This window comes from Pavona decussata, unplaced genomic scaffold (genome assembly GCF_977016875.1).
Source record: "Pavona decussata unplaced genomic scaffold, jaPavDecu1.1 SCAFFOLD_45, whole genome shotgun sequence".
Taxonomy (NCBI): Eukaryota; Metazoa; Cnidaria; class Anthozoa; order Scleractinia; family Agariciidae; genus Pavona; species Pavona decussata.
In genome coordinates this window covers 2,478,237-2,505,704 of record NW_028145467.1, presented here as the reverse complement: position 1 = coordinate 2,505,704, position 27,468 = coordinate 2,478,237, and the positions used below count along the sequence as shown (strand labels likewise).

At 40.6% G+C, this 27,468-nt stretch overlaps 3 protein-coding genes across 3 annotated transcripts; all 3 read left to right on the top strand.

The window, feature by feature from the left end:
• Window positions 1-2,090: 2,090 nt before the first annotated feature.
• On the top strand, window positions 2,091-4,746 carry LOC146482673 (E3 ubiquitin-protein ligase TRIM45-like). Its single transcript, XM_085106925.1, has one exon. It carries the CDS (start codon window positions 2,132-2,134, stop codon window positions 4,304-4,306), a length of 2,175 nt encoding a protein of 724 aa, XP_084963051.1. The 5' UTR covers window positions 2,091-2,131; the 3' UTR covers window positions 4,307-4,746.
• A 6,355-nt stretch (window positions 4,747-11,101) lies between these two features.
• LOC146482672 (E3 ubiquitin-protein ligase TRIM45-like) lies at window positions 11,102-14,639 on the top strand. Its single transcript, XM_085107090.1, has one exon. The coding sequence runs from the start codon at window positions 11,190-11,192 to the stop codon at window positions 13,392-13,394; it is 2,205 nt and encodes a 734-aa protein (XP_084963216.1). The 5' UTR covers window positions 11,102-11,189; the 3' UTR covers window positions 13,395-14,639.
• Window positions 14,640-21,209: 6,570 nt separating this feature from the next.
• On the top strand, window positions 21,210-24,208 carry LOC146482671 (E3 ubiquitin-protein ligase TRIM45-like). Its single transcript, XM_085106924.1, has one exon. It carries the CDS (start codon window positions 21,303-21,305, stop codon window positions 23,511-23,513), a length of 2,211 nt encoding a protein of 736 aa, XP_084963050.1. The 5' UTR covers window positions 21,210-21,302; the 3' UTR covers window positions 23,514-24,208.
• Window positions 24,209-27,468: the final 3,260 nt, after the last annotated feature.

Below are 27,468 nucleotides of genomic sequence, written 5' to 3'. Positions count from 1 at the left end.
TGTTTATATTTCTAGGTCAACTCATAGTTTTCCGTTATTAGGTCTCAAAATTTTCCATCTCGTAAAATTACATGAAGTAAAACTTATTTAAAACTTAAGGGGAGAAGAAGGAAAAAACAAAGATAAGTTTCGAAACCCGAGTCGCTTGCTTCATTTCTTCTATCCATAACTGTTGGATCTAACACCCGATTGTTATAGTGGCCTCAATTAGTATTCCCCTAGGCCTGTTTTTGCGCGGGAATTTAGGTTAATACATGTCATTTGCATTTTGCAAATGACACTTTGCTGAAATGACATTTTCTGTTCATTATACGTTGAACTTTCAACGAGACACGCTTCGCGTAGTTATCTGCAGTTACTGCAGTCTGCTAACAATTTCCGCTAGAAGTTTCGTCTAAACGCGCCCCAACAATGTAAGTGCGCTGTATTTTCGATCGGTTTTATCGGTTTGTTTACCTTACCCGTAGTTTGTACATTTTGTAAGTTTACTTTGTTTGTATGTTTCAGTTTAAACCGTCTTCGCCTCGTCAGTAACACTGTTAAGCTACAATGTTCAACCCTCCCGGGCAGCCGACAAAGTGAAAAGAGTTTAGCATAAATTGCGTCGATAAAAAGTGTTTGCCTCCGGCGGTTACAATAACCATAACATCCTATTTATATAGTTACCCATCACAATAAACGAAAGCCGCTTTCGGTTCGGAACCGTTTTCGAATCAGTCCTTAAATACTGTAGCGTTACACACTCCTAAGAGAGATAATTTTTTGTATTTAAAAGTTTTTGAGGGTTTTGAGTTATATCAGCACCTTTTGCGCTACGATTTTAACGGTCAAATTACTTCGGACTGCCAAAAAAGCTGATACGCTATTAGCAGGGAGCACTGTCAGACGTTTCTCCATCCTATTTTCTGCTTTCATTTTGCGCTAAATCCCTGTTGACTTGGACTACAACACACCCACTAGTGTTTTCTTTTAAGAATACGTTATTCGTTGAGTTTATTTTACGTTCTTGTTTTTTGTTCCGTAATGGCGGCTGATGGTGAATACATGCATTATACGTAGACTAATGAATAATTTATGATTTCGATTGAAATTCGATTAAATTAAACGAGACTTGAACGTGAAATTCTTTGTGACAATTTAGAAGCAGCGCGGCAACAAGTATCAAAATTTTATCAGTTTAAAATTGTCAATCGAACGTTTTCAGGGTGGCAAATTTAGTTTTCAATGACACGAAGCGCAAAACCTAGGAAGAGAAAAATCCTGCCCAGTTGTGGAATGGGAAGGGAGAGTTCCTGTAATATTCCCCGCTCCAACAACCTCCATTTCCTCGATACGTTTTGTATTCTGCATATTTGGTCTTTTTTCCTCAGATACCAATCGAAAGTGAACATCGAGATAAGAGCACGTGACTTCGCTGACCGTTTCTTCTAACACGAATTGGCAAAAGAAAAAAGAACGCTAAAACTCAGCTCAACCTCGTTCCCAGGTTAAGTTTTTCTTTCCGAGAGATCCTGGCAACGAAGTTTGAAGGGAATTCTGTAACCAATTTTCACTTTATTTTCCTTTTTAAAACGGCCAGAATATAGCGAAGACTTACTGATGGCAAAACATCAAAAAGAACAGAGCAACCTCCAAACTAAAGATGGTAAACCTGTGGTCATATTCTCTTCCAATTGCCTTCTTACGTGTGCCGCTTAGTCTACTATCCTTCATTTGTGGAGATTTGACTTTGATCAAAAACCTCTACATTCATAGCGATGTATACTGAGCTTACACCTCTAAAAAGACTGCTACAAAAAACAAAGACAGCGTCGCACAGGACAAACACCAAGAAATCACTCGCATTATATACCTTCCCTTTCCACAATACTTCGCGCTTTGAGCTCCATTCCCCCATCTTGTTTTCACAAATAAGAAAGGCCTGCGGAGAAGGCAGAGATAAATAAATCACGCAACTAGAACTTCTGTCATGCAACAACGCGCTCAACACAAAAAGCTGTTTTGAGGTTACAAGCCGTTACGTAGAAATTGATCTGTCTGGCTGAATCTCTAAAATAGAATGCAAATACATTCCGATTTCTCGGAATTATAAACAATAGTTGGGTGTGTATTATCTCGTTTCGAATTTGCGATGGAATCTCTCTTGGAAAACCTCAAAGAACACGTTACATGTTCTATTTGTTTGGATACTTTTACCGAACCCAAGACAATAACATGTCTGCACACCTTCTGTTGCGAGTGTTTGAAGAGGCACGCTCTAACAACCCAGCAACATGGAAAATTTCGCTGTCCTGAGTGCCAGGCCCAAGTTGGCGTCCCTGACAGCTTCGATAAATTGCCGACCGGTTTTCTTCAGAATAGTTTGCTAGGTGTTCTCGCTGTACAGCAGAGTGGCGATGGAAACGAGATTAATTGCGGCAACTGCAGGAAAAAGAGCGCTGAGACAAGCTTTTGCTTCGAATGCGGAAAATTCATGTGCCCTGACTGCATAAACGCACATGAACTTCTAAGAAATGTCGCGTTTGAAGGACACAAAGTCAGACCAATAAAACACTTTCAAGCACAAGACTACGAGGCTCTTCTAAAGCGACAATCGTTTTGGTCTCAGCAGTACCATGAGCGAGAGGTAACGAGGTTTTTTTGCATCGACTGCCAGACTTGTGTGTGCCAGACCTGCATAAACACGGATCACAAGAATCATGCTGTTCATCCGCTTGATAAAGCAGCTGATGGCGAGAAGGCCAAAATTATGACGGGAGCAGAGCTGATCAAAGAAAAGAGCAAAGACTTCAGTGATGTGATTCGTGAGTTTGAGCAAACAGCCGTTGATCTGGAAACTAACTCCATAGCCGCTAAACGAAAAGTTTCCCAAACAGCCGAACAAATGATCAACAAGATTCGAGAACGCGAGCGGGAGGCCTTCACCGCGATCGAGAACACGCGCGTGTCGAGAAATGAGAAATTAAACGCCGCTAAAACACAAGTGCAATCGTTGATCAAACAAATGAATCAAGCAGTTGAGTTTGCTAGCAACCTAGTTCGAAGAAGCTCAAGTTCAGATATCATGCAAAGCAAGAAAAACCTGGAGAAGCGGTTTGAAGATCTTAATAAGATCCAGTCCCCGGCTCTTCCGGTTAGCTCATTTGTGAGGTTTGTTTCGACTGCCGAACCAGAAAATTTGAACCTCGGTGTCACTGCAATCGGCGAACCAATTGTAGAAGGTCTGACTCAAGATTTCCAAGCTGGTGTCGAAACAGAGTTTGTCATCTCTCCAAAACTGATTAATGAAGGTCAAGGAACATTTCACGTTGAAGTTCACGTGGAACCCGTTGAACAAGTAGGAAGTATGACCACTTTTGAAAGAGAAGATGGACATTTCCTGGTGAAGTTTACTCCAAAAGTGCCAGGCACGTACAACATTAAAGTGACTATAAACGGGGAAAATCTTCATCAGAGTCCTTTCACTGTACAGGTGAAGGAACGACGACTTGAAATTGTGGGCGAGTTGGATTTAAAAGGAGAAATTCTTCAAAGTCCATATGGGATTGCTGTGAACAGTAAAGGGCTGATTGCTGTAACTGACTGGAATGGTCACTGTATCCTGATCTTCGATAAGGAAGGAAAGTATCTGAGAAAATTTGGCAGCAAAGAAGGAAAAGCTGAGCAGCTTAATCATCCAACTGGTGTAACATATCTTAATGACGACCATATTCTAGTGGCGGATCAGTGCAATCACCGCATTCAGCAGTTTAATGTACACACTGGGAACTTTGTGAATGCTTTTGGAAAGTGCGGGAGAGGAAAGGGCGAGTTGATGAATTCATTAGACGTTTGTATGGACAGTGATGGGCGTGTTGTTGTAGCCGATTACTACAACAACAGAATTCAGGTCTTCACAGAGGATGGTGAACCAGTGTTTACATTTGGAGATAGCGGCTCAGAAAAACTAAGCTTTCCCACTGGATGTATTTTCCACCAAAACCTGTTCATTGCCTGTGACTCAAGAAACGACTGTTTGAAAATCTTCGATCGTTCAGGGACGTTTCTGCGCAAGATTGGAGAAAAAGGCAAAGGTGACGGACAGTTGAACTGGCCCTGGTGCTTGTGCGTTGAGAAATGTGGCGATCATCACAACATTCTTGTTTGTGATTCTGAAAATAAACGAATTGTTCAGTTTTCAGTGGAAGGTTCTTTCAGTGGAAAAACTGTTACTGAGCTACAAGGTCCTCGTGGGATAGCTACAACACCAGATGGACGGATTTTAGTGGCCAATATTGACGCGAAAAAATTATCTGTCTTAAAATAAGCACTAGAACCGTTAAAGACAACCTTGTCGATGCTTTAAATTAGGAGAAACTTTTTTCAAATGAGCGTGTTTAGTGCGTTTTCAAAATCTGAAGACCGCGGACGGAACTTTTATGACAATAAAAAATTTAACCGCGCAGTACAGAGGGTTAAAACAATTAGACAATCAATTAAAACAAGTGACACACTCGGACACCAACCCACGGCCTGGCAAGTACCTAACGCATGCGCACAGCCATATCACCCGGGCAGTGGCAGCCAAAACAATGCCTGAAATCCCTCCAAGCGACTGGATACTATAAATAGCCACAGTAGGTATCATGTTTATATTTTCTTTGAAAAGAAACAATCTCAGCTTAAAAACATATTACTTCTTAAAAGCCTAAATATAAACTCACGTGTAACAGTTAAAAAAAATCTACGAAAGTTATCCTCAACTTACATTGTTGTAGGTTTTATTTTGTAGAAACGCACACTTTCCTTAAATACAGTCGACTACCGATAACTCCAACCCTCGCTAACTCGAACCTCGCGCTAACTCGAACCAATTTTCCTTTCCTTTCAGGTCATCTTCTATATAATTTTGCCCTCGATAACTCGAACTCCCGATAACTCGAACCATTTTTCAATTTCCCTGGAAGGTTCGAGCTATCGGGTGTCAACTGTAAAGTAATTTTTGGACTGAAGCTGAATATTTTCAATTTTTGTAATAGAGTAATCAAACGGTTTGGCAGCAAATCACCTCAAACGCACTTACCGAGTATCTTGGTGCACCCTCAAAACAGACACTACAATTCCTTCTTTCCTTCGTATCTCTGGACAGTTTATAATCCAGGAATATTGGATAATTTATAGTTTAATTTACTTGACACTGGAATTAACAAGGACTGTTTCTCAGAATTAGACCATTTTTGCCCCTAATATTACCGTTTTAAACTGATAAAGTCTGACAGCGCTTCAAAAGCCTGGAGCAAGTCTTTCAGTCTCTTTCAGTAACTGTCGGGAGTGCATGAAAATGCCGAATATTCCTTCCATAATAGATTTCGGCCATCTTTAGTCGGTATACATAAATAAATAGTAGACGGTAAGTGGCAGTTTTCTTGTCTCCGTCCATTTAAGGGGTACACGTGAATTTGAATGCAATTTTAAGAGGTTTCGGACGGTAGCGGCCGGCACTCAAAGCTATTCGACGACCTACTTCGCTCGAGTTGCGACACACCAATAACGCAGGGAAATACTTTACGGACAATCACTTGAATCAATTTATTACGACAAGCCACTAATCCAAGAACATATCGTAAACTGAAATCAAAAATACAAACGAAGAAACTAAGCTAAAAACCTATAGAAAAGGAAAAAGAAATAAAATGACTTGCACAACAGTCCTGTTATGGCGATTCCAGATCAAAACTTCAGCGTTCTTCTACGGGAAGACTTCTTAAAAAAAACTTCTGTTCGGTAACACTTTCAAAGCCAACTAACTAAAATGCGGTTTTGGGCGAAGTTATGTTGCTCTATTAATCACGTGCGATTTGTGGCCAACAACGTCATAAGCTAAAATAAACTAAAATTAATCACAGAGTCCTGGGATTGGCTTACAATGCCGTTACACTGGATCTCCGAGGATAATATGGGGACAAGGCCCAGTTACTGATATATTTGCTCGTGCAAGCACATAACAAGCTGCCTTGGTATTTTTTTCTTAGTCGGCTGCAACGCCGCTTAGCTTTGTAGTCTGTACCGCGATTCTTGAACTTGACAAGTCTCTTTGTCAAAAACTGGCAGGTTAGTTTTTGAACAAGGAGGCCTCTGATCTAGGAAAAAATTGTCAAGTTTCCTGGCAAATGAAACATTCTCTAAGGAAAGACTATACAAAATAGTCGCAAAGTGTCCTAGAAAACATAACTTTGGTGTTATGTCCTCGGAATTTTTTTGCCTGGCCCTCAGTTTCAGACCAAAATATGTAATTTTTAGATACCCTTTTTTAGACCTGGAAAATCCATACCCATCTTGAGACCTGTTATCTGGAATCCATACCTGTTTTTAGACTTTCATATCGAAATGGCTAAAAAAAACATACCCTTTGGCATTGCACATAGTGTACGTGTATAGGAGGCCAGGGGCCCATTTCTCGAAAGGCCCGGTAATTAACTTATCGAGCCCGATAAGTGTCTTTGGTGATAAATGTTTCTTAACAGAAGTCAATTTTTGTTAGCTTTGAATACTAAATTTTAAGATCTTACAAATGAAAATTTTGACTGAGTAGCATGTCTGTAATCACTGTGTAATCGGCGAAAAAAACATTTCAAAATATACTTATCGGGCCCGATAAGTTACCGGGACTTTCGAGGAACAGACCCCAGGAGTAAGACGCCTTAGAGCTGAAAATGAACATTCACGACTGATACTTCCTAAGGGAGTAGTCAGAAGAATGGCGAGGATCGTGAGTGGCAGAAAATGTGTGAGGGTCAGAGGCAAACAAAGTTGAATTTGTATTTACAAGCCTTTCTTCAAACGCTATGTTTTCGTAGTACTTTTTCTGCTTTTCAATCTCTACTAAGAAATAGGTTGATTCCTCAAAGGTGAGAAACTTCTGGTGAGGAATATTTTAGTATTTCATTTTGATCACAGTTCTCTATGCTCATTGCCATTGATAGCCTGACATCGTCAGAATTTTCCACCAATTCAATTTCTTGTTTTACATGGTCAACAACAACAACAACAACAACTTTATTTAAGTCTCAATCTGAATAGCCGAGCACGAGTGCCCTACTAATTGGGGAGACTAACAAAAAATGTAAAGTAAAGTCTATTCAACTAAGATTAAGTAAAGTCAAGAAAACCTAATAATTAATTATCATTAATTAACACCTAAAAAATTATTTATTTGACAATTAACTAGATAGATGAACAGCAAGAACAACGCATACATCCGTCGTCCAACAGAGATCGAGCTGACGTCAAACTTTCTTATAGCGATTTTAAAGTTGTTCAAAGTTTTTGCGGATCTAACAAAAGAGGAAGAAAGAAAGAACACATTCAATTTTTAGGAATTATTTGTAGTCTGGTCAGTGATGCATCCTGCATTAGCACCGCGATGATGCTGGATGTTGGCAGTGCGTGGTTTTATGACTGTGGTTCCCACAGCCTGAGCAATTGTCTCTGTCTGGAACCATAACCTCTCCCAAAACTTGACAACGACACGGTGAAAATATATACGGGGCTATAAATGGTCTTTTGTCTTTGAATCGCTTTCAGTTTTGCTTGCTGTTTCACCAAGACCAGAGAGTCAGTTGTGGAGTTGCAAAGGTAAACTAATCACAGTGAAGTTCAAACTATCTACACTTAAAACTCCAAGAGAAGACGTTGAAACAATCTCATGTTTTGTTTTTTAGGGGCCCCTTGCCCCTCCGCTGGCTACGGCCTTGCATTTCCCATTCAGATGCAAAGTTTAAGAATATGCTCAGTCAGCTTGAAGCTAAATTAACAAAATTAAATTAAATTAAAAGTACCGAATCATCGCCTAACGGACAATTTTTTTTTTATTTTTTATTTTTTTTAATAAACTCTAGTGAGCAGCACACAGCAACAGATCTTGTCAACTTCTTTATTATCTCCTACCGGTTTCGTCTGATAACAAAGACTTCGTCAGGAAGTTACAACAAGATAGTGAGGGAACTTATTTTATACCTAATCATTGTCATTGTAGTACAAATCACGTTCAAAACAAGAGTGTGAACAGCGAAAAAACACCCAAAAAGTACTACGTGGAGGATATGAAGGGAATCCTGCGTCACGCTGAAAATGCGCAATGTTTAATTTTGGGGCTCACGGGTTTAACGTTAAACCCATGAGCCCCAAAATTAAACATTGCGCATTTTTAACATTAATTAAACAAATTAAACATTGCGCATTTTCAGCGTGACGCAGGATTCCCTTCATATCCTCCACGTAGTACTTTTTGGGTGTTTTTTCGCTGTTCACACTCTTGTTTTGAACGTGATTTGTACTACAATGATTAGGTATAAAATAAGTTCCCTCACTATCTTGTTGTAACTTCCTGACGAAGTCTTTGTTATCAGACGAAACCGGTAGGAGATAATAAAGAAGTTGACAAGATCTGTTGCTGTGTGCTGCTCACTAGAGTTTATTAAAAAATAAAATAAAATAAAAAATTATTTAAAAAAAAAATTTAAAAAAGTGATCATTTTTCTGTATAGCTGAAGTTAACATGAATGAAATGATGGCGCCAAAGATGAATTTCTTTCATTCTCGAGCTACGGCTTCTCTTATATTTTCTTTCAGTCTTCGACTTGCTGAAAAAAATTCAGTAATATGTCTTTGGATCTTTGAACTTTCCAACCAGGAAATGTTTGTGATTTTGAAGTCGTTAAAGCTTAAAATATCTTCAAGGAATTCTCGGTTAATCCAAGTCGTTTTGTTGTTTGGAGCCGCGCTTTTTACTTCCATTCATGCGATCATGTAAAGCAAATTTGTATTTAAGGGATCACAATGAACAAACTACAGAGGCGGGAAAAACCGATATGACTTTCTTCGTTGGTGAAAACTGTCGTATCAAGCTTCTGATTGGACATAATATTGATATCCTTTTATTTGTGAAAGGCAGTTTTTACAATCAAGTAAACAGTTCACTTGGCGCTTGGCCTGGCCATAACGTTCATCGGACATGCCCTCTTAATCTTATTAGGCCTAAAAACCCTAGCTCCACACCAGATGATGAGGTAGCTAAGGACACTGTAAGACGCCGCTCAACAGAGCTAAAATTTAATTCTAGTGAACATTGCGTTTTCTGTGGTCAATCTGCTAAATACAAAGGGAAAAGGGAGGGGTTTGATGTTATTCGCTTACGATGGAATTCTAAGAAACATTTTTGAAAACGTGTAGAGAAAGAAGCGATGATTTGGTCGCAAACTGTATTAGGACGCCTTGAATACCTCCGTGATTTTCACGCCGCAGATGCTGTCTACCACCAGACCTGTAGCATCAACTTACGAACAGGCAAGAACATACCAAAGCAGTGCAGTACTGACTTGGATAATGGCGCTAAGCTATGCAAGACACAAGGACGACCATTTGACATAGTGAAAAGTTCTGCATTTAAGGAAGTTGTCTAATACCTGCTTGAAAATGAGGAAGAACAAGTAACAGTTGCAGATCTAACAGAGGAGATGGAAGAGTATCTTGAAGGCACCGAGGAGGACGATCGTGTACATGAAGAGAAGGTGACAAGAACATTTTGGAGATAGAATTGCGATCACCAGCCTAACGTGGTTATGTTTAAACATACAGTGGCGTCAATCGTACAGCCAAGGTATGATGAACTTAAAGACGAAGACTCGCCCACCAGGGAGTTAAATTTCTTGAGGCACTTTGCGAGCTCGGTTTTCCCAGAATGGGGTTGCATTTTCAATAGAGTTACTAGAATGGCGTCGCACATTTTCGGATTTTTGGGGTAAGAAAATTTTGTTAAGTAGGGATTGAAAATGGTCTCGGTTAAAAAGTCCAGAAAGTTGTTGTTTATTAAATGTAACAATCACCTCGCATTACTTTTCGTTCTCGAAAGTAGATGCATGAATAGAAAATGACTTAGCTGGGATCGCAAAAATTACATTTTCCCACTGAAAGTGACCAAGACGGGGTCTATAATTGGCCACAAAATAGACTATAATGGGTCAGGGCCTCTGAGAGGCCAGCGGCACATACCCAGCAAAACGTATTGCAAAGTGCGACAGCTTAATTTATTACAAAGTGCGACAAGTGTTATTACAAAGTGTGACAGTTTTATTACAAAGTGCGATGATTATTACAAAGTGTGACAGAACAGGCTGGCAAATTTAATTTTCAATGACACGAAGCGCGAAACCTTAGAAGAGAAAAATCCTGCCCAGCCTTGACTGTGGAATGGGAAGAGAGAGTTCCTATCCCCCGCTCCTACAACCTCCACTCCCTCGATAAATTTTTGTACTCTGCACATTTGGTCTTTTTTTCCTCAGATACCTATCGAGAATGAACATTGAGATAAGAGCACGTGACCTCTCTGTTCGTTTCCTCTAACACGAATTGGCAAAAGAAAAAAGACTGCTAAAACTCAGCGGTCAAAAACGGTTAACTTCAACCTCGTTCCCAGGTTGCTGTTCTTTCCGAGAGATACTGGCAACGAAGTTTGGAGGAAATTCCGTAACCACTTTTACTGCTGAAGCAAACAAAGGAAGTGTAACACAGGACAAACACTAAGGCCCCGTTTATATGGAGAAAAGTTGTCCCGGGAAACAGGGTCAGCCTCCCAGCCGAGTCAACTTCAGTGAGTGTTTATATGAGAAAAAAGGTTGACCCCTTTTCCCGAGCGCTCGTGCATGCTCTGATTGTCTCGCCTTGACAGAGTTGACCCGGCTAGTGTTTATAAGGAGAAAAGTTGGCCCGGCTAGGTGGGTTACCCTTCCAGCCAACTTTTTGTTTCTCGTGTAAACGGTTCGCCAAGTTTTGTAAGGAAATGTAGGAAATGTTGGCTCGCACAGGGTAGCTCGGGTAGGCGGGTGACCCTTCTACCCGGGACAACTTTATTCCATATGAACGGGGCCTAAATTTTAAACACTCGCATTATATACCTTCCCTTTCCACAACACTTCGCGCTTTGAGCTCGATTCCTCCATCTTGTTTTTCGCTCTCGCACAAATAAGAAAGGCCTGCGAAGAAGGCAGAGATAAATAAATCACGCAACTAGAACTTCTGTCATGCAACAAGGCACTCCACACATAAAGCTGTTTTGAGGCCACAAGGTTACACTGAGGTTAAGTAGAAATTGATCTGTCTAGCTGTCTAATACATCCCGATTTCTCAGAATTATAAACAATAGTTGGGTGTGCATGATTTCACGATCTCGTTTCCCATTTGTGATGGAATTTCTCTTGAAAAACCTAAAAGAACACGTTACATGTTCGATTTGTTTGGATACTTTCACCGAACCCAAGACAATAACATGCCTGCACACCTTCTGTTGCGAGTGCTTGAAAAGGCACGCTCTAACAACCCAGCAACATGGAAAATTTCGCTGTCCTGAGTGCCAGGCCCAAGTTGGCGTCCCTGACAGCTTCGATAAATTGCCGACCGGTTTTCTTCAGAATAGTTTGCTAGGTGTTCTCGCTGTACAGCAGAGTGGCGATGGAAGCGAGATTAATTGCGGCAACTGCAGGAAAAAGAGCGCTGAGACAAGCTTTTGCTTCGAATGCGGAAAATTCATGTGCCCTGACTGTGTAAACGCACATGAACTTCTAAGAAATGTCGCGTTTGAAGGACACAAAGTCAGACCAATAAAACACTTTCAAGCAGCAGACTACGAAGCTCTGCTAAAGCGACGATCGTTTTGCTCTCAGTCGTACCACGAACGAGAGGTAACGAGGTTTTTTTGCATCGATTGCCAGACTTGTGTGTGCCAGGTTTGTGTTGTGACAGATCACAAGAATCATACTGTTGATCCGCTTGATAAAGCAGCTGATAACGAGAAACCCAAAATTATGACGGGAGCAGTGCTGATCAAAGAAAAGAGCAAAGACTTCAGTGATGTGATTCGTGAGTTTGAACAAACATCTGTTGATCTGGAAACTAACTCCATAGCCGCTAAACGGAAAGTTTCCCAAACAGCCGAACAAATGATCAACAAGATTCGAGAACGCGAGCGGGAGGCCATCACCGCCATCGAGAACACGCGCGTGTCAAGAAATGAGAAATTAAACGCCGCTAAGACACAAGGACAGTCGTTGGTCAAACAAATGAACCAAGCAGTCGAGTTTGCTAGCAACCTAGTTCGAAGAAGCTCAAGTTCAGATATCATGCAAAGCAAGAAAAACCTGGAAAAGCGGTTTGAAGATCTTAATAAGATCCAGTCCCCGGCTCTTCCGGTTAGCTCATTTGTGAGGTTTGTTTCGACTGCCGAACCAGAGAATTTGACCCTCGGTGTCACTGCAATCGGCGAACCAATTGTAGAAGGACTGACTCAAGATTTCCAAGCTGGAGTAGAAACAGAGTTAGTCATCTCTCCAAAACTGATTAATGAAGGTCAAGGAACATTTCATGTTGAAGTTCTCGTAGAACCCACTGAACTAGTAGGAAGTATGACGACTTTGAAAAGAGAAGATGGACATTTCCTGGTGAAGTTTACTCCTAAAGTGCCAGGCAGGTACAACATTAAAGTGACTTGTAACGGAGACAATCTTCACCAAAGTCCTTTCACTGTACAGGTGAAGGAACGACAACTTGAAATTGTGGGCGAATTGGATTTAAAAGGAGAAAATCTTCAAAGTCCATATAGAATTGCCGTGAACAGTAAAGGGCTCATTGCTGTAACTGACTGTGGTGGTCATTGTATCCTGACCTTTGATAAGGAAGGAAAATATCTGAGAAAATTTGGCAGCAAAGGAGGAAATGCAGGGCAGCTTAACCGTCCAGCTGGTGTAACATATCTTAATGACGACCATATTCTAGTGGCGGATCAGTTCAATCACCGCATTCAGCAGTTTAATGTACACACGGGGAACTCTGTGAAAGCTTTTGGAAAGTACGGGACAGGAGAGGGCGAGTTGAGGAATCCATTGGGCGTTTGTATGGACGGTGAAAGACGTGTTGCTGTAGCTGACTACTACAACAACAGAATTCAGGTCTTCACAACGGATGGTGAACCAGTGTTTAAATTTGGAGAGAGCGGCTCACATAAACTAAGCGGTCCCACTGGATGTATTTTCCATCAAAACATGTTCATTGTTTGTGACTTAATAAACAACTGTTTAAAATTCTTCGATCGTTCAGGGACGTTTCTGCGCCAGATTGGAGAAAAAGGCAAAGGTGACGGACAGTTGAACTGGCCCTGTGGTTTGTGCGTTGAGAAATGTGGCGATCATCATAACATTCTTGTTTGTGATGCTGTCAATAATCGAATTGTTCAGTTTTCAGTGGAAGGTTCTTTCGGTGGAAAAACTGTTACTCAGCTACTAAGTCCCTGTGGGATAGCTACAACACCAGATGGAGGGATTTTAGTGCTCGATGATGACGCCAAAAAAGTATATGTCTTAAAATAAGCACTAGAACCGTTTAGTCAACCTTATTGATGCTTTAAATTAGGAGAAACTTTATTCAAATAGCGCTTGTTTAGCCGTGCGTGTTTAAAATCTGAAGACCGCGGACGGAACTTTTATGGCGGGCTTTGAAAGCTTGTAGAAGCTCAGCATTGTCGATATTCCAATGCTTACTTCAAAATTAATCATGTAATTACTTACTTAAAATACTTTACACTTAATGTGTATAATAATGTAACAAAGGTGCACGAGCACTGAGTTGGTTTTTAAGGTTTGGTCTCATGACTTTGTAGGAATAATGGAGTTTGAAAGCCAAATTGATTGGCAGAATTCTTAAGATAAGGTCAACTGATTTTAACTGTCAAAAGGAAAAATTTTAAAGCTCGGGCATGAAAAAGAGAAAAAACAAACAAATAAAAAAAAAGAACAAAAAACGAACAAACAAGCAACAAAAAAAAAACCAACAACAACAAAAATAAAACAGAAAACAAAAATACATTCAAATATTCACGAAGCATGCGCCTTATTTTTTTCTTTGTTCTATAATTCGATCGAGCAGGGAGATTTTAATATCTTCCAATGTTTACTATTTTGCCATATACATACTTGAGTGCATCATAGAAGACAACGCTTTTATACAGTGTAAAAAGCAGCCTGCATGTATCAGAGACGCTTGCGTTTATAGTGGACGCCATATTAGGGAACGAGGAATACACGTGACATGCAAGAGTTTTCCTCTTTTCCCTCACAGGCCTTCCTGCTATGGAGCCTAAATAACAACATAGAAATGGTTTGAAGAATCTTGCTTGTTTATACTGATTAGTTTACATGTGTTATTTTAAGAAATGTATTGCTTAAAGCGTAATACTAAAGTTGAGTCACTCCAAGTCCGTCAAAATGATAGATTCATATTAGTTCTTAAAATTGGAACGATACCTTGCATCCAGTGATCAATTTAAGTGAAAATGAACAGTTCAGTTCTAATTACTAATCTATTGGGAGATCACGATTACCAAGTACAAGTATGATTTGAAGAAAAAACTGTTATTTTCAAGACACTTTTGATTATAATGTTTGCAATGTTAAATTAGGGTTCATTGTCCAATTCATTTCCAGTTTTATCAAGGCGAGCGGTTTTAAAAGGGTATGGGCTTGATTATTCTTTTAAGTTGTGAGTAAGAGACTGGAGTTTCTTGCTGTTGACCCATTGCCTCGCACAGTACAGATAATAAATCCCATATACAGTTACAGCACTAGCAAATGTGACCTGGGGTAATTCAGTCAGAATTTAGGGGTGGGGGGGGGGGGGGAGTGGGATCAGTGGGGATGGGTGGCAAGTGAGAAATCAAACAGTGTTATGGACGGTGCCTTTTTTTGCTACTGCGCATTTTTTCTGCACATCTCCAGAAGGTCCAAGAAACTTCTTAAAGGGGTAGTATCATAGTATCAATCGCTAATTTAAAGAAATATTAATAGTAATTCTAAGACGAAAGATTGAACCAAAATATAGTACAACCGGCGACTTTTAGTGCGTTACAACAGCGAAATTTGAAAACGCCCGCCAGACGTTTTCAAATTTGAACCCCTCTCTATCTTGGCCATCTGCCGGCGAAAATATCCTTGGATAATTTCTTTGCATTCTGATAGTCCTTTAATGGAATTTTGTCATAATATCTTGGCTGCTATCAACCGAATAGCTTCTTTCCGATTTTCGATGTGTTACTAAACATAGCGTGATACTATCCCTTTAAGGACACTACCTTATGAAACAAACTGGATATTTTTGCGCAGTCTATTACTTCCCGGGAAAAGCAGAAACAAAGTTTGGAATGTAATTACGTACATGACGTGTGCCTTAAATGTCGCCTCAATCGACAATGTTATATCTAAATTTATGAGCCGCTTTTAAGTAGATAGAGCTATCCTAAACAATTATTGGTATGGACAAGGATATTCAATGAGGTTTTTAAACATTATTGAACATCAAACAGCCACTGGGAGTGTCAGTCAATTCTGTTTTGCTATGTCCACAAAATCAACTCTAATATTATTGACAAAAGAATGCACTGGATTTTGTTTGCAAGCCGGATATTCGAAGGAAAGGACTTCTGTTATCAGTCCTTGATCCTCTTTTTAATTTATTTATTTCGAACTGGGTGAACTCTCGCGCGGAAACTTTACGCGCCCTCTCCACAGTCTCACCTGCTATTTCCTTGCTTGTTCCAGATTTTTCGTCCGAAGACCTCGCCTTTTCAGTCTTAAGATGGACTGACAGGCTGAAAAATACATTGCTATACCGGCCCAGACTTTCCTAACCCAGTGGATTATTCGCACGTGGTTCCTCATGTGACAATAAAAAATTTAACCGTGCAGTTCAGAGGGTTAGAACAGTACCTTACGCATGCGCACCGCCATATCACCCGGGCAGTGGCAGCCAAAACAATGCCTGAAATCCCTCTATCCGAGTGGATACTATAAATAGGCACACTACCTATCATGTTTATATTTTCTTTGAAAAGAAACAATCTCAGCTTAAAGACATATTACTTCTTAAAAGTCTAATTTAAACTCGCGTGTAAAAGATAAAAACAATTCTACGAAAGTTATCCTCAACTTACATTGTTGTAGGTTTTATTTTGTAGAAACGTACAATTTTCTTAAATACAGTCGACTCCCGATAACTCCAACTCTCGCTAACTCGAACCTCGCCCTAATTCGAACAACTTTTCCTTCCCTTTCAGGTTATTTTCAATACAATTTTACCCTCGATAACTTGAACTCCCGATAACTCGAACCTTTTTCAATTTCTCTGGAAGGTTCGAGTTATCGGGAGTCGACTGTAAAGTAATTTTTGGACTGAAGCTGAATATTTTCAGTTTTAGTAATAGAGTAATCAAGCTGTTTGGCAGCAAATCGCCTCAAACGCATTTACCGAGTATCTCGGTGCACCCTCAAAATAGACACCACAATTCCTTCTTTCCTTCGTATCTCCAGTTTATAATCCACGAATATTGGATAATTTATAGGTTAATTTACCCACACTGGAATCAACAAGTACTGTTTTTGAGAATTAGACCATTTTTTCACCTTACAGTTTTAAAATAAAGTCTGACAGCGCTTCAAAAGCCTGGAGCGAGTCTTTGTCTTTCAGTAACTGTGTAGTGCATGAGAATGCCGGATACTCCTTCCATAATAGATTTCGGCCATCTTTAGTCAGTATACATTAATAAATGTTAGACGGTAAGTGGCAGTTTTCTTTTCTCCGTCCATTTAAGGTGGGGATACACGTGAAATTGAATGGAATTTTAAGAGGTTTTGTAGCGGCCGGCACTCAAAGCTATTCGAAGACTAACTTGACCTAACTTCGCTGGAATTAGGACACACCAATATCACAGGAAAATACCTTACGGACAATCACTTGAATCAATTTATTACGAATCCAAGCCACGAAAACAAGATCATATCGTAAACCGAAATCAATAATACAAACGAAGAAACTAAGCTAAAAACCTATAGAAAATGAAAAAGAAATAAAAGACTTATACAACAGTCCCGCTATGCCCATTCCAAACCAAAACTTCCGCGTTCTTCTACGAGAAGACTTCTTAAGCAACTTCTGTTCGCTAACACGATCAAAGCCAACTAACTAAAATGCGGTTTTGGGCGAAGCTATGTTGCTCTATATTACGTGCGATTTGTGGCTAACAACGTCATAAGCTAAAATAAACTAAAATTAATCACAACAACACTGAACGTGCAAACGGATTCCATCCGCGCCAAGGTGTTTGTTTAGGCCGTTCATTCTAATTTATGCTTTTCTTGTACCTTTCCTTATTTGCATGTTTTTTAAACTAGTTTCTTGATAATGGATTCACGATGACCCCGAAACGTCGAGTAATAAATCTTTCCTGTTTTTTTTTTCTATTATTTCTTTATGAAGTTTAATGCTCGGCCCCACTAGCATTTGTGCTATAAACACTGCCGAGGGTAAATAAAGGTTATTATTTTTTTTTTTGATGCAAAATGGTCGCAAAGTGTCCTAGAAAACATAACATGTTATGGACCCGGAGGCTAGTCCTCGGAATTTTTTCGCCTGACCCTCAGTTTCAGACCAAAATATGTAATTTTTAGATACCCTTTTTCAGACCTGGACAATCCATACCCATCTTGAGACCTGTTATCTGGAATCCATACCCGTTTTTAGACTTTCGTATCAAAATGCCTCAAAAAACATACCCTTTGGCATCGCACATAGTATCAGGCGTGCATAGGAGGCCAGGAGTAAGACGCCTTAGAGCTGAAAATGAACATTCACAACTGATATTTCCCAAGGGTGTAGTCAGAAGAATGGCGATGATCTTGTGAATGGCTGAAAATGTCTGAGGGTCAGAGGCAAACAAAGTTGAATTTGTATTTATAAGCCTTTCTTCAAACGTTATGTTTTCATAGTACTTTCTCTACTTTGCAATCTCCTCTAAGAAATAGGTTGATTCCTCAAAGGTGAGAAACTTCTGGTGAGGACTGAATATTTTAGTATTTCATTTTGATCACGGTTCTCTATGCTCATTGCCATTGATAGCCTGTCTGTAAGTACCAAACCTTGATGACATCGTCAGAATTTGGCATCAATTCAATTCCTTGTTTTACATGGTCAACAAAAGAAGAAGAAAGAAAGAACACATTCAATTTTCAGCAATTATTTGTAGTCTGGTCAGAGCTGCACCCTATTGGCAGTGAGTGGTTTTATGACTGTGGTTCCCACAACCTGAGCAATTGTCTCTATCTGGAACCATAACCTCTCCCAAAACTTGACAACCACATGGACAAAATATATAGGGGGCTAGAAATGGTCTTTTGTCTTTGAATCGCTTTCCTTTTGCTTGCTGTTTCATCAAGACGAGCGAGTCAGTTGTGGAAAGTTACAAAGGTAAACTAATCACAGTGAAGTTCAAACTATCTACACTTAACACTCCAGAAAGAGATGACGTTAAAACAATCTCTGATTTGTTTTTTAGGGGCAACTGCCCCCTTGCCCCTCCGCTAGCTACGGCCTTGCATTTCCCATCCAGATGAAAAGTTTAAGAATATGCTAAGTCAACTTGAAGCTAAATTAACAATTACAACAGTACCGAATCATCGCCTTATTATCATTTTTCTGTATAGCTGAAGTTAACGTGAATAAAGTGATGGCGCCAAAGATTAATTTCTTTCATTCTCGAGCTACGGCTTCCTTTATTCTTTCTTTCAGTCTTCGGCTTGTTTAAAAAATTCAGTAATATATCTTTCGACACCCGTATCTCGGGTTCTAAATGGGTGATTGGATTTTTGAACTTTCCAACCAGGAAATGTTTGTGATTTTGAAGTTGTTCAAGCTTAAAATATTTACTGAGTTGTAGCTTGTGGTTCTTAAAGGAATTCTCGGTTAATCCAAGTCGTTTTGTTGTTTGGAGCCGCCCTTTTTACTTCCATTCATGCGATCATGTAAAGCAAATTTGTATTTAAGGGATCACAATGAACAAACTACAGAGGCGGGAAAAACCGATATGACTTTCTTCGTTGGTGAAAACTGTCGTATCAGGCTTCTGATTGGACATAATATTGATATCCTTTTATTTGTGAAAGGCGGTTTTTACAATCAAGTAAACAGTTCACTTGGCGCTTGGCCTGGCCATAACGTTCATCAGACATGCCCTCTTAATCTTATTAGGCCTAAAAACCCTAGCTCCACACCAGATGATGAGGTAGCTAAGGACACTGCAAGACGCCGCTCAACAGAGCTAAAATTTAATTCTAGTGAACATTGCGTTTTCTGTGGTCAATCTGCTAAATACAAAGGGAGGGGTTTGATGTTATTCCCGTACGAAGGAATTCTAAGAAACATTTTTGAAAACGTGTAGAGAAAGAAGTGATGATTTGGTCGCAAACTGTATTAGGTCGCCTTGAATACCTCCGAGATTTTCACGCCGCAGATGCTGTCTACCACCAGACCTGTAGCATCAACTTTCGAACAGGCAAGAACATACCAAAGCAGTGCAGTACTGACTTGGATAATGGCGCTAAGCTATGCAAGACACGAGGACAACCAAGGCATTTGACATAGTGAAAAGTTCTGCATTCAAGGAAGTTGTCTAATACCTGCTTAAAAATGAGGAACAACAAGTAACAGTTGTAGATCTAACAGAGGAGATGGAAGAGTATCTTGAAGGCACCGAGGAGGACGGTCGTGTACATGAAGAGAAGGTGACAAGAACATTTTGGAGATAGAATTGCGATCACCAGCCTAACGTGGTTATGTTTAAACATACAGTGGCGTCAATCGTACAGCCAAGGTATGATGAACTTAAAGACGAAGACTCGCCCACCAGGGAGTTAAATTTCTTGAGGCACTTTGCGAGCTCGGTTTTCCCAGAATGGGGTTGCATTTTCAATAGAGTTACTAGAATGGCGTCGCACATTTTCGGATTTTTGGGGTAAGAAAATTTTGTTAAGTAGGGATTGAAAATGGTCTCGGTTAAAAAGTCCAGAAAGTTGTTGTTTATTAAATGTAACAATCACCTCGCATTACTTTTCGTTCTTGAAAGTAGATGAATGAATAGAAAGTGACTTAGCTGGGATCGCAACATTTTCCCACTGAAAGTGACCAAAACGGGGTCTATAATTGGCCACAAAATAGACTATAATGGGGAAGGGGCTCTGAGAGGCCAGCAGCACATACCCAGCAAAACGTATTACAAAGTGCGACAGCTTAATTTATTACAAAGTGCGACAACTTGTTATTACAAAGCGTGACAGCTATTTTATTACAAAGTGCGACAAGTGTTATTACAAAGTGTGACAGTTTTATTACAAAGTGTGATGATTATTACAAAGTGCGACAGAAAAGGGTGGCAAATTTAATTTTCAATGACACGAAGCGCGAAACCTAAGAAGAGAAAAATCCTGCCCAGCCTTGAGTGTGGAATGGGAAGAGAGAGTTCCTATCCCCCGCTCCTGCAACCTCCACTCCCTCGGTAAATTTTTGTGCTCTGCACATTTGGTCTTTTTTTCCTCAGATACCTATCGAGAATGAACATTGAGATAAGAGCACGTGACCTCGCTGTTCGTTTCCTCTAACACGAATTGGCAAAAGAAAAAAGACTGCTAAAACTCAGCGGTCAAACATGGTTAACTTCAACGTCGTTCCCAGGTTGTTGTTCTTTCCGAGAGATACTGGCAACGAAGTTTGGAGGGAATTCCGTAACCACTTTTACTGCTGAAGCAAACAAAGGAAGTGTAACACAGGACAAACACTAAGGCCCCGTTTATATGGAGAAAAATTGTCCCGGGAAACAGGGTCAGCCTCCCAACCGAGTCAACTTCAGCGAGTGTTTATGTGAGAAAAAAGTTGACCCCTTTTCCTGAGCTAACAGCGCTCGTGCATGCTCTGATTGTCTCGCCTTGACAGAGTTGACCCGGCTAGTGCTTATATGGAGTTGGCCCGGCTAGGTGGGTTACCCTTCCAGCCGAGCCAACTTTTTGTTTTTCGTGTAAACGGTTCGCCAAGTTTTGTAAGGAAATGTTGAAAATGTTGGCTCGCCCAGGGTAGCTCGGGTAGACGAGTGACCCTTCTACCCGGGACAACTTTATTCCATATGAACGGGGCCTAAATTTTAAACACTCGCATTATAAAACTTCCCTTTCCACAACACTTCGCGCTTTGAGCTCGATTCCTCCATCTTGTTTTTCGCTCTCGCACAAATAAGAAAGGCCTGCAAAGAAGACAGAGATAAATAAATCACGCAACTAGAACTTCTGTCATGCAACAAGGCACTCCACACATAAAGCTGTTTTGAGGCCACAAGGTTAGGTAGAAATTGATCTGTCTGGCTATCAAATACATCCCGATTTCTCGGAATTATAAACAATAGTTGGATGTGTATGATTTCACGATCTCGTTTCGCATTTGCGATGGAATTTCTCTTGAAAAACCTAAAAGAACACGTCACATGTTCGATTTGTTTGGATACTTTCACCGAACCCAAGACAATAACATGCCTGCACACCTTCTGTTGCGAATGTTTGAAGAGGCACGCTCTAACAACCCAGCAACATGGACAATTTCGCTGTCCTGAGTGCCAGGCCCAAGTTGGCGTCCCTGACAGCTTCGATAAATTGCCGACCGGCTTTCTTCAGAATAGTTTGCTAGGTGTTCTCGCTGTACAGCAGAGTGGCGATGGAAGCGAGATTAATTGTGGCAACTGCAGGAAAAAGAGCGCTGAGACAAGCTTTTGCTTCGAATGCGGAAAATTGATGTGCCCCGACTGCGTAAACGCACATGAACTTCTAAGAAATGTCGCGTTTGAAGGACATAAAGTCAGACCAATAAAACACTTTCAAGCCCAAGACTACGAGGCTCTTCTAAAGCGACAATCGTTTTGCTCTCAGCAGTACCATGAGCGAGAGGTAACGAGGTTTTTTTGCATCGATTGCCAGACTTGTGTGTGCCAGACCTGCATAAACACGGATCACAAGAATCATACTGTTGATCCGCTTGACAAAGCAGCTGATGGCGAGAAAGCCAAAATTATGACGGGAGCAGAGCTGATCAAAGAAAAGAGCAAAGTCTTCAGTGATGTGATTCGTGAGTTTGAGCAAACAGCTGTTGATCTGGAAACTAACTCCATGGCCGCTAAACAGAAAGTTTCCCAAACAGCCGAACAAATGATCAACAAGATTCGAGAACGCGAGCGGGAGGCCATCACCGCCATCGAGAACACGCGAGTGTCGAGAAATGAGAAATTAAACGCCGCTAAAGCACAAGTACAGTCGTTAGTCAAACAAATGAATCAAGCAGTCGAGTTTGCTAGCAACCTAGTTCAAAGAAGCTCAAGTTCAGATATCATGCAAAGCAAGAAAAACCTGGAGAAGCGGTTTGAAGATCTTAACAAGATCCAGCTCCCGGCGCTTCCGGTAACCTCATTTGTGAAGTTTATTTCGACTGCCGAAGCAGAGAATTTGAACCTCGGTGTCATTGCATTCAGCGAACCAATTGTAGAAGGACTGACTCAAGATTTCCAAGCTGGTGTCGAAACAGAGTTGATCATCTCTCCAAAACTAATTAATGAAGTTCAAGGAACATTTCACGTTGAAATTCTCGTGGAACCCGCTGAACGAGTAGGAAGTATGACGACCATCCAAAGAGAAGATGGAAATTTCCTGGTGAAGTTTACTCCTAAAGTTCCGGGCACGTACAACATGAAAGTGACTATAAACGGAGACAATCTTCATCAGAGTCCTTTCATTGTACAGGTGAAGGAACGACGATTTGAAATTGTGGGCGAGTTGGATTTCAAAGGAAAAATTATTAAAAGTCCATATGGGATTGCAGTGAACAGTAAAGGGCTGATTGTTGTAACTGACTGGAATGGTCATTGTATCCTGACCTTCGATAAGGAAGGAAAGTATCTGCGAAAATTTGGCAGCAAAGGAGGAAATGCTGGGCAGTTTAACCACCCAGCTGGTGTAACATATCTTAATGACGACCATATTCTAGTGACGGATGAGTACAATCACCGCATTCAGCAGTTTAATGTACACACTGGGAACTTTGTAAAAGCTTTTGGAAAGCAGGGGACAGGAGAGGGCGAGTTGAAGCATCCAGGAGGCGTTTGTATGGACGGTGAAGGACGCGTCGCTGTAGCCGACTACAACAACAACAGAATTCAGGTCTTCACAAAGAATGGTGAACCAGTGTTTACATTTGGAGATAGCGACTCAGAAAAACTAAGCTGTCCCACTGGATGTATTTTTCATGAAAACATGTTCATTGCTTGTGACTCAAAAAACAGCTGTTTAAAAATCTTTGATCGTTCAGGGAAGTTTCTGCACAAGATCGGAGAAAAAGGCAAAGGTGACGGACAGTTGAACTGGCCCCTGGATCTGTGCGTTGAGAAATGTGGCGATCATCATAACATTCTTGTTTGTGATGCTGTCAATAAACGAATTGTTCAGTTTTCAGTGGAAGGTTCTTTCAGTGGAAAAACTGTTACTGAGCTACAATTTCCCTATGGGGTAGCTACAACACCAGATGGACGGATTTTAGTGACCGATATTAACGCGAAAAAAATATCTGTCTTAAAATAAGCACTAGAACTGTTAAAGACAACCTTATTGATGGTTTAAATTAGGAAACTTTATTCAAATGTGCGTGTTTACTGCGTGTTCAAAATCTGAAGACCGCGGACGGAACTTTTATGGCGGGCTTTGGAAGTTTGTAGAAGCTCAGTTATAGTGGATGTGACTGCAGCGCTGTGCAGTCAGCGGTTTGTTTCGCAAGTGCTTAGCTGCCGCGTCTGTTTTTCTTTGGCGAGCGACCCGCCATTTTGTTTTTGTTCACATGTAGTTTGATATTTGTGCAGGAATCGCAGTAATCGTAGTTCATCGGATGTTTGCTGTCCTTTCAAACGGCCTAAAGGGTAAGAACAGTCTAAGAAGTGTTGTACGGTTTATTTATCACACTAGTTTTCAAGATTAGTTATAGCGAGTATTCTTTTGTCACACAGATTGTTCTCCCGGGAATCAGGATTGTAACGGCATGTGCTGTAACCTGACCTGTCAATAAACGAGTTTTGGCCTCTATTTGATTTGCTCGCAACTCCTCCCGTCATGTGCGACGGGAGGCCAGCCACAATAACAATCGTTTGAAGAAATGGATGTCATGTCTACTTCCAAAGAAGCAAGATCCGAAGCGGTGTATGACATTTGCAGACTGCAGACTGTTAATTGTAAAATAATACACATTGAAACATAAGAATAAAGGTGACGTCATCATCAATAAATCAACGTCAAAAAAAATTGGAAATCAGCCTTGGCCTGGGGCCCTGGGTACGAGGTTGATTTTCCCGCGTCAAGTTACAACAGCCTCGTTCTCAAGTTGTCTTTATCGTTGTATGATAATAACAAGAAGCCGACTTGTCTATTAAGTAATTCTTCAGCAAAGAAAGTTCGGAATGCGGTGGGATATTGCACAAGAACGTCTAACCCGTTGTTTGTACGGCGTGCGGGAAGCGAATATTGAAACAGAATATAAACATCCGATTTGTTTGAGCAATTTGTCTGTGGAATGATAGAATATAGCAGAAATGAACTAAACCCTAAAATACAAATAAATCGTTGGCCGTATTTGTGATGTGGAAGGAATCTAAATACTGTGAATGAGAAACCATGTGTAATAGACGCTATCCGCTCGATCCGCAATTAATAATATGAACACCGCTCGCAGAACCATTTTGTGTTAACACGCACCGTACCAATGTTTTTTCGCGAAGGAAATAACATCATGTAAAGGCTCTAGTGGGTAGTTTTGGTATAATTCTTAAAGTGATGCTGGTTATGAAATGAGTAATGCGCGTATTCAGTGTGAGAACCAAAATCTTAGAGATTTGTTAAGCTTATAATATCTCGCCCCTAAATAAATTATTGCACTGGTCTGAGAATTTTCGAAAGTATACAGTGTTATGTATACACTTACCACAGAGTAATTACAACTGGTGAAAACAATTTACAGTCTGCAGTCTGCAGTTAGCAGTCTGTGGTCTGCAGTCTGCAGTCTGCGTTCTGCAGTCTGCAGTCTGCAACTGCAGACTGCAGTCTGCAACTGCAGACTGCAGTCTGCAAATGTCATACACCGGATCCGAAGACCAGGCCAAAGTGGCACTGGAAGAAGAAAGCGAAGAGTCTAGGGAGCGAACACCGACAGAAAAAAGGTATTTGTACCAAGTCGACTTAAAGACAAGCAACTTGAGAACCAAGAAATGTGATCTGGTCAAGGTTATGAGAGGTACTCTGTTGAAGCGAAGTCAGTCAACTAAACTTGTAGAATTTAAGAAAGAATTCAGCGAAGCTCAAGTTATGTACTCTGAGTTTCAAGACATGGTAGAAGAGATTAAGGTTTTTGTGAAACCAGGCGGGAGTATGGAAGGTATTGAAAGAATCATTGATCAACTAGAAAGAAAGTGGAAGAATTTTGATTGTGACATAAGGTCAGAAATTAAATACCTGGAATTTGTTGAACAGCACTTGGAGGATTCTAGTTCTGAAACGTCTAAAGTATCAAGTGGAGTTTCCAGGAAAAGTTATAAGTCAAAACTAAGTTCCATCAGTGATGCTGAAGATGAAAGGATTCAATTACAAAAGGAGGAAGCTGCTCTAAAAGGTAAACTGGCTTATATAGAGAAAGAAAGTAAACTGGTATTAGAACACAAGAAAACTGAGTTGACCAAATTAGAACAAGAAAGAAAATTGAAGGAACTAAGAGTACAAAGTGAACTAGCTCAAAATCAAGCAAGGCTTAATGTATGTCTTTCATCAGAGAGAGAAGATGTACTTGAAGGTCAAGATCTTAACTCTGTCCCCGCAGCGGATAAGGCTAAGGACATGGATAAATTTCTTAATTCAATTCTAGTCGCAAGCAAAAGTGATCTCTCTCCTGGTCAGCAAGAACCTATCTATTCTTCAACTCAGATAAATGGGGCCCAACCCACTTCTGGTTCTCCACTTGTAAACCATGGAGTGTACAGTGCATTAAGTCCAAATGCCACACCCTTTCAACCACACTCTGTTGTTTTAGAAAGATTAATGGATAAGCTGGTTGAAACTAGTAGTAAGTTGGTGGCAGCTACTGTGGAACAGAATTTAGTGAATAGGCAACTAGCAATCTCTGGTCAACTGCCTAAAATTTCAACCCCAGTGTTCAGTGGAGACCCTCTAGAGTATCCTACATGGAACAGTCCCTTCAGTGCTCTTATTGATTCCAAACCAATGGACGCTCAGATTAAACTAAATTTTCTGCATCAGTATATCTCTGGAAAGCCCAAACAAGTTGTTGATCAGTATATGTTAATTGGAACTGAGGATACCTATCAATCTGCAAGGTCGTTGTTAAAGGAAAGGTACGGTAACTGCAACGTAGTTGGAACAGCCTTTATGAACAAACTGGAGAACTGGCCTAAGATTGGCATAAGAGATGCTGAAAGTTTAAGAGATCTTTCTGACTTCCTGCAAAAGATAATTGCCGCCAGAGAGACCATTCCTAGTCTGGCTGTCTTGGACTTCGCGAAGGAGAACGTTAAGACTCTAAATAAGTTGCCTTACAAATTCAGAATAAGTGGAGAGGGATGGTTCAACAGTGTAGGGTCTCTCGGGGAGATGGTGATTATCCCACTTTCTCTGAATTTGCTTCATTTGTGAAAGAGTGTGCAGAGAAAGCAAACATTCCCGAACTTGAGGAGCTGTCCAAAACCAAGGAAGTGAGACCTCGAACACCATTCCGAAAATTAGCGAGGGGAGAGGAGGCCATTCCCTTTGGAACCCAAGCATCAGATCAGGACAAGAATGTAAATGCCCTGAGCGAGAAAGAGAAAACCACCAAACGTGACAAGAAAAGGACTGAAGTTTGTTTGGTTTGTAAGGAACAACATCACATAGATGAGTGTAAGAAGTTTTGCGGAAAAGCCACACAAGGAAAAGGACTTCTTTTATAAAAGATTTCTTTGTCTTGGATGCGCCTCAAGTAGTCAGCACCAAGTAGCCTCCTGTAGGAACAGACTTAAATGTCGTATCTGTTCTGGTAATCATCCCTCATGCCTTCATGTTCAGAAAACTCCGACAGAAAGTATTGCGAACTGTACAAATGTTTGTACCATCCCAGAGCAGGAAGGGGGTTCAGATCATGCTATGATTGTACCTGTGTGGGTCAGACAAGTTGACCAAACGAGTAAGGAAGTCTTGCAATACGCGATGCTGGATGATCAGTCTAATGTGAGTTTCGTGTCACAGAATCTGTGTTAGAAATTGAACTTACAAGGCCCACCAACTGACTTACTCCTTACGACAGTGCCAGAGCGAAACGTGCATGTACCAAGCAATCGTATTTGTGGAGTTGAAGTGTTAGACTTTAGAACGGAGCATGCTGTGAAGCTACCCATGATGTTCAAGCGTGATATTATTCCTGCCAGTCGCTCACAGATTCCTAAAGTCAGCGTCGCGCGGAAATGGAACCATCTTCGCCCTATAGCTGACGAACTTATGCCGTACAATC

Bases quoted from the DNA above. Each gene is read 5' to 3' on its own strand.
- LOC146482671 (XM_085106924.1), top strand. From the start codon at position 21,303: ATGTGTATGATTTCACGATCTCGTTTCGCATTTGCGATGGAATTTCTC.
- LOC146482672 (XM_085107090.1), top strand. From the start codon at position 11,190: ATGATTTCACGATCTCGTTTCCCATTTGTGATGGAATTTCTCTTGAAA.
- LOC146482673 (XM_085106925.1), top strand. From the start codon at position 2,132: ATGGAATCTCTCTTGGAAAACCTCAAAGAACACGTTACATGTTCTATT.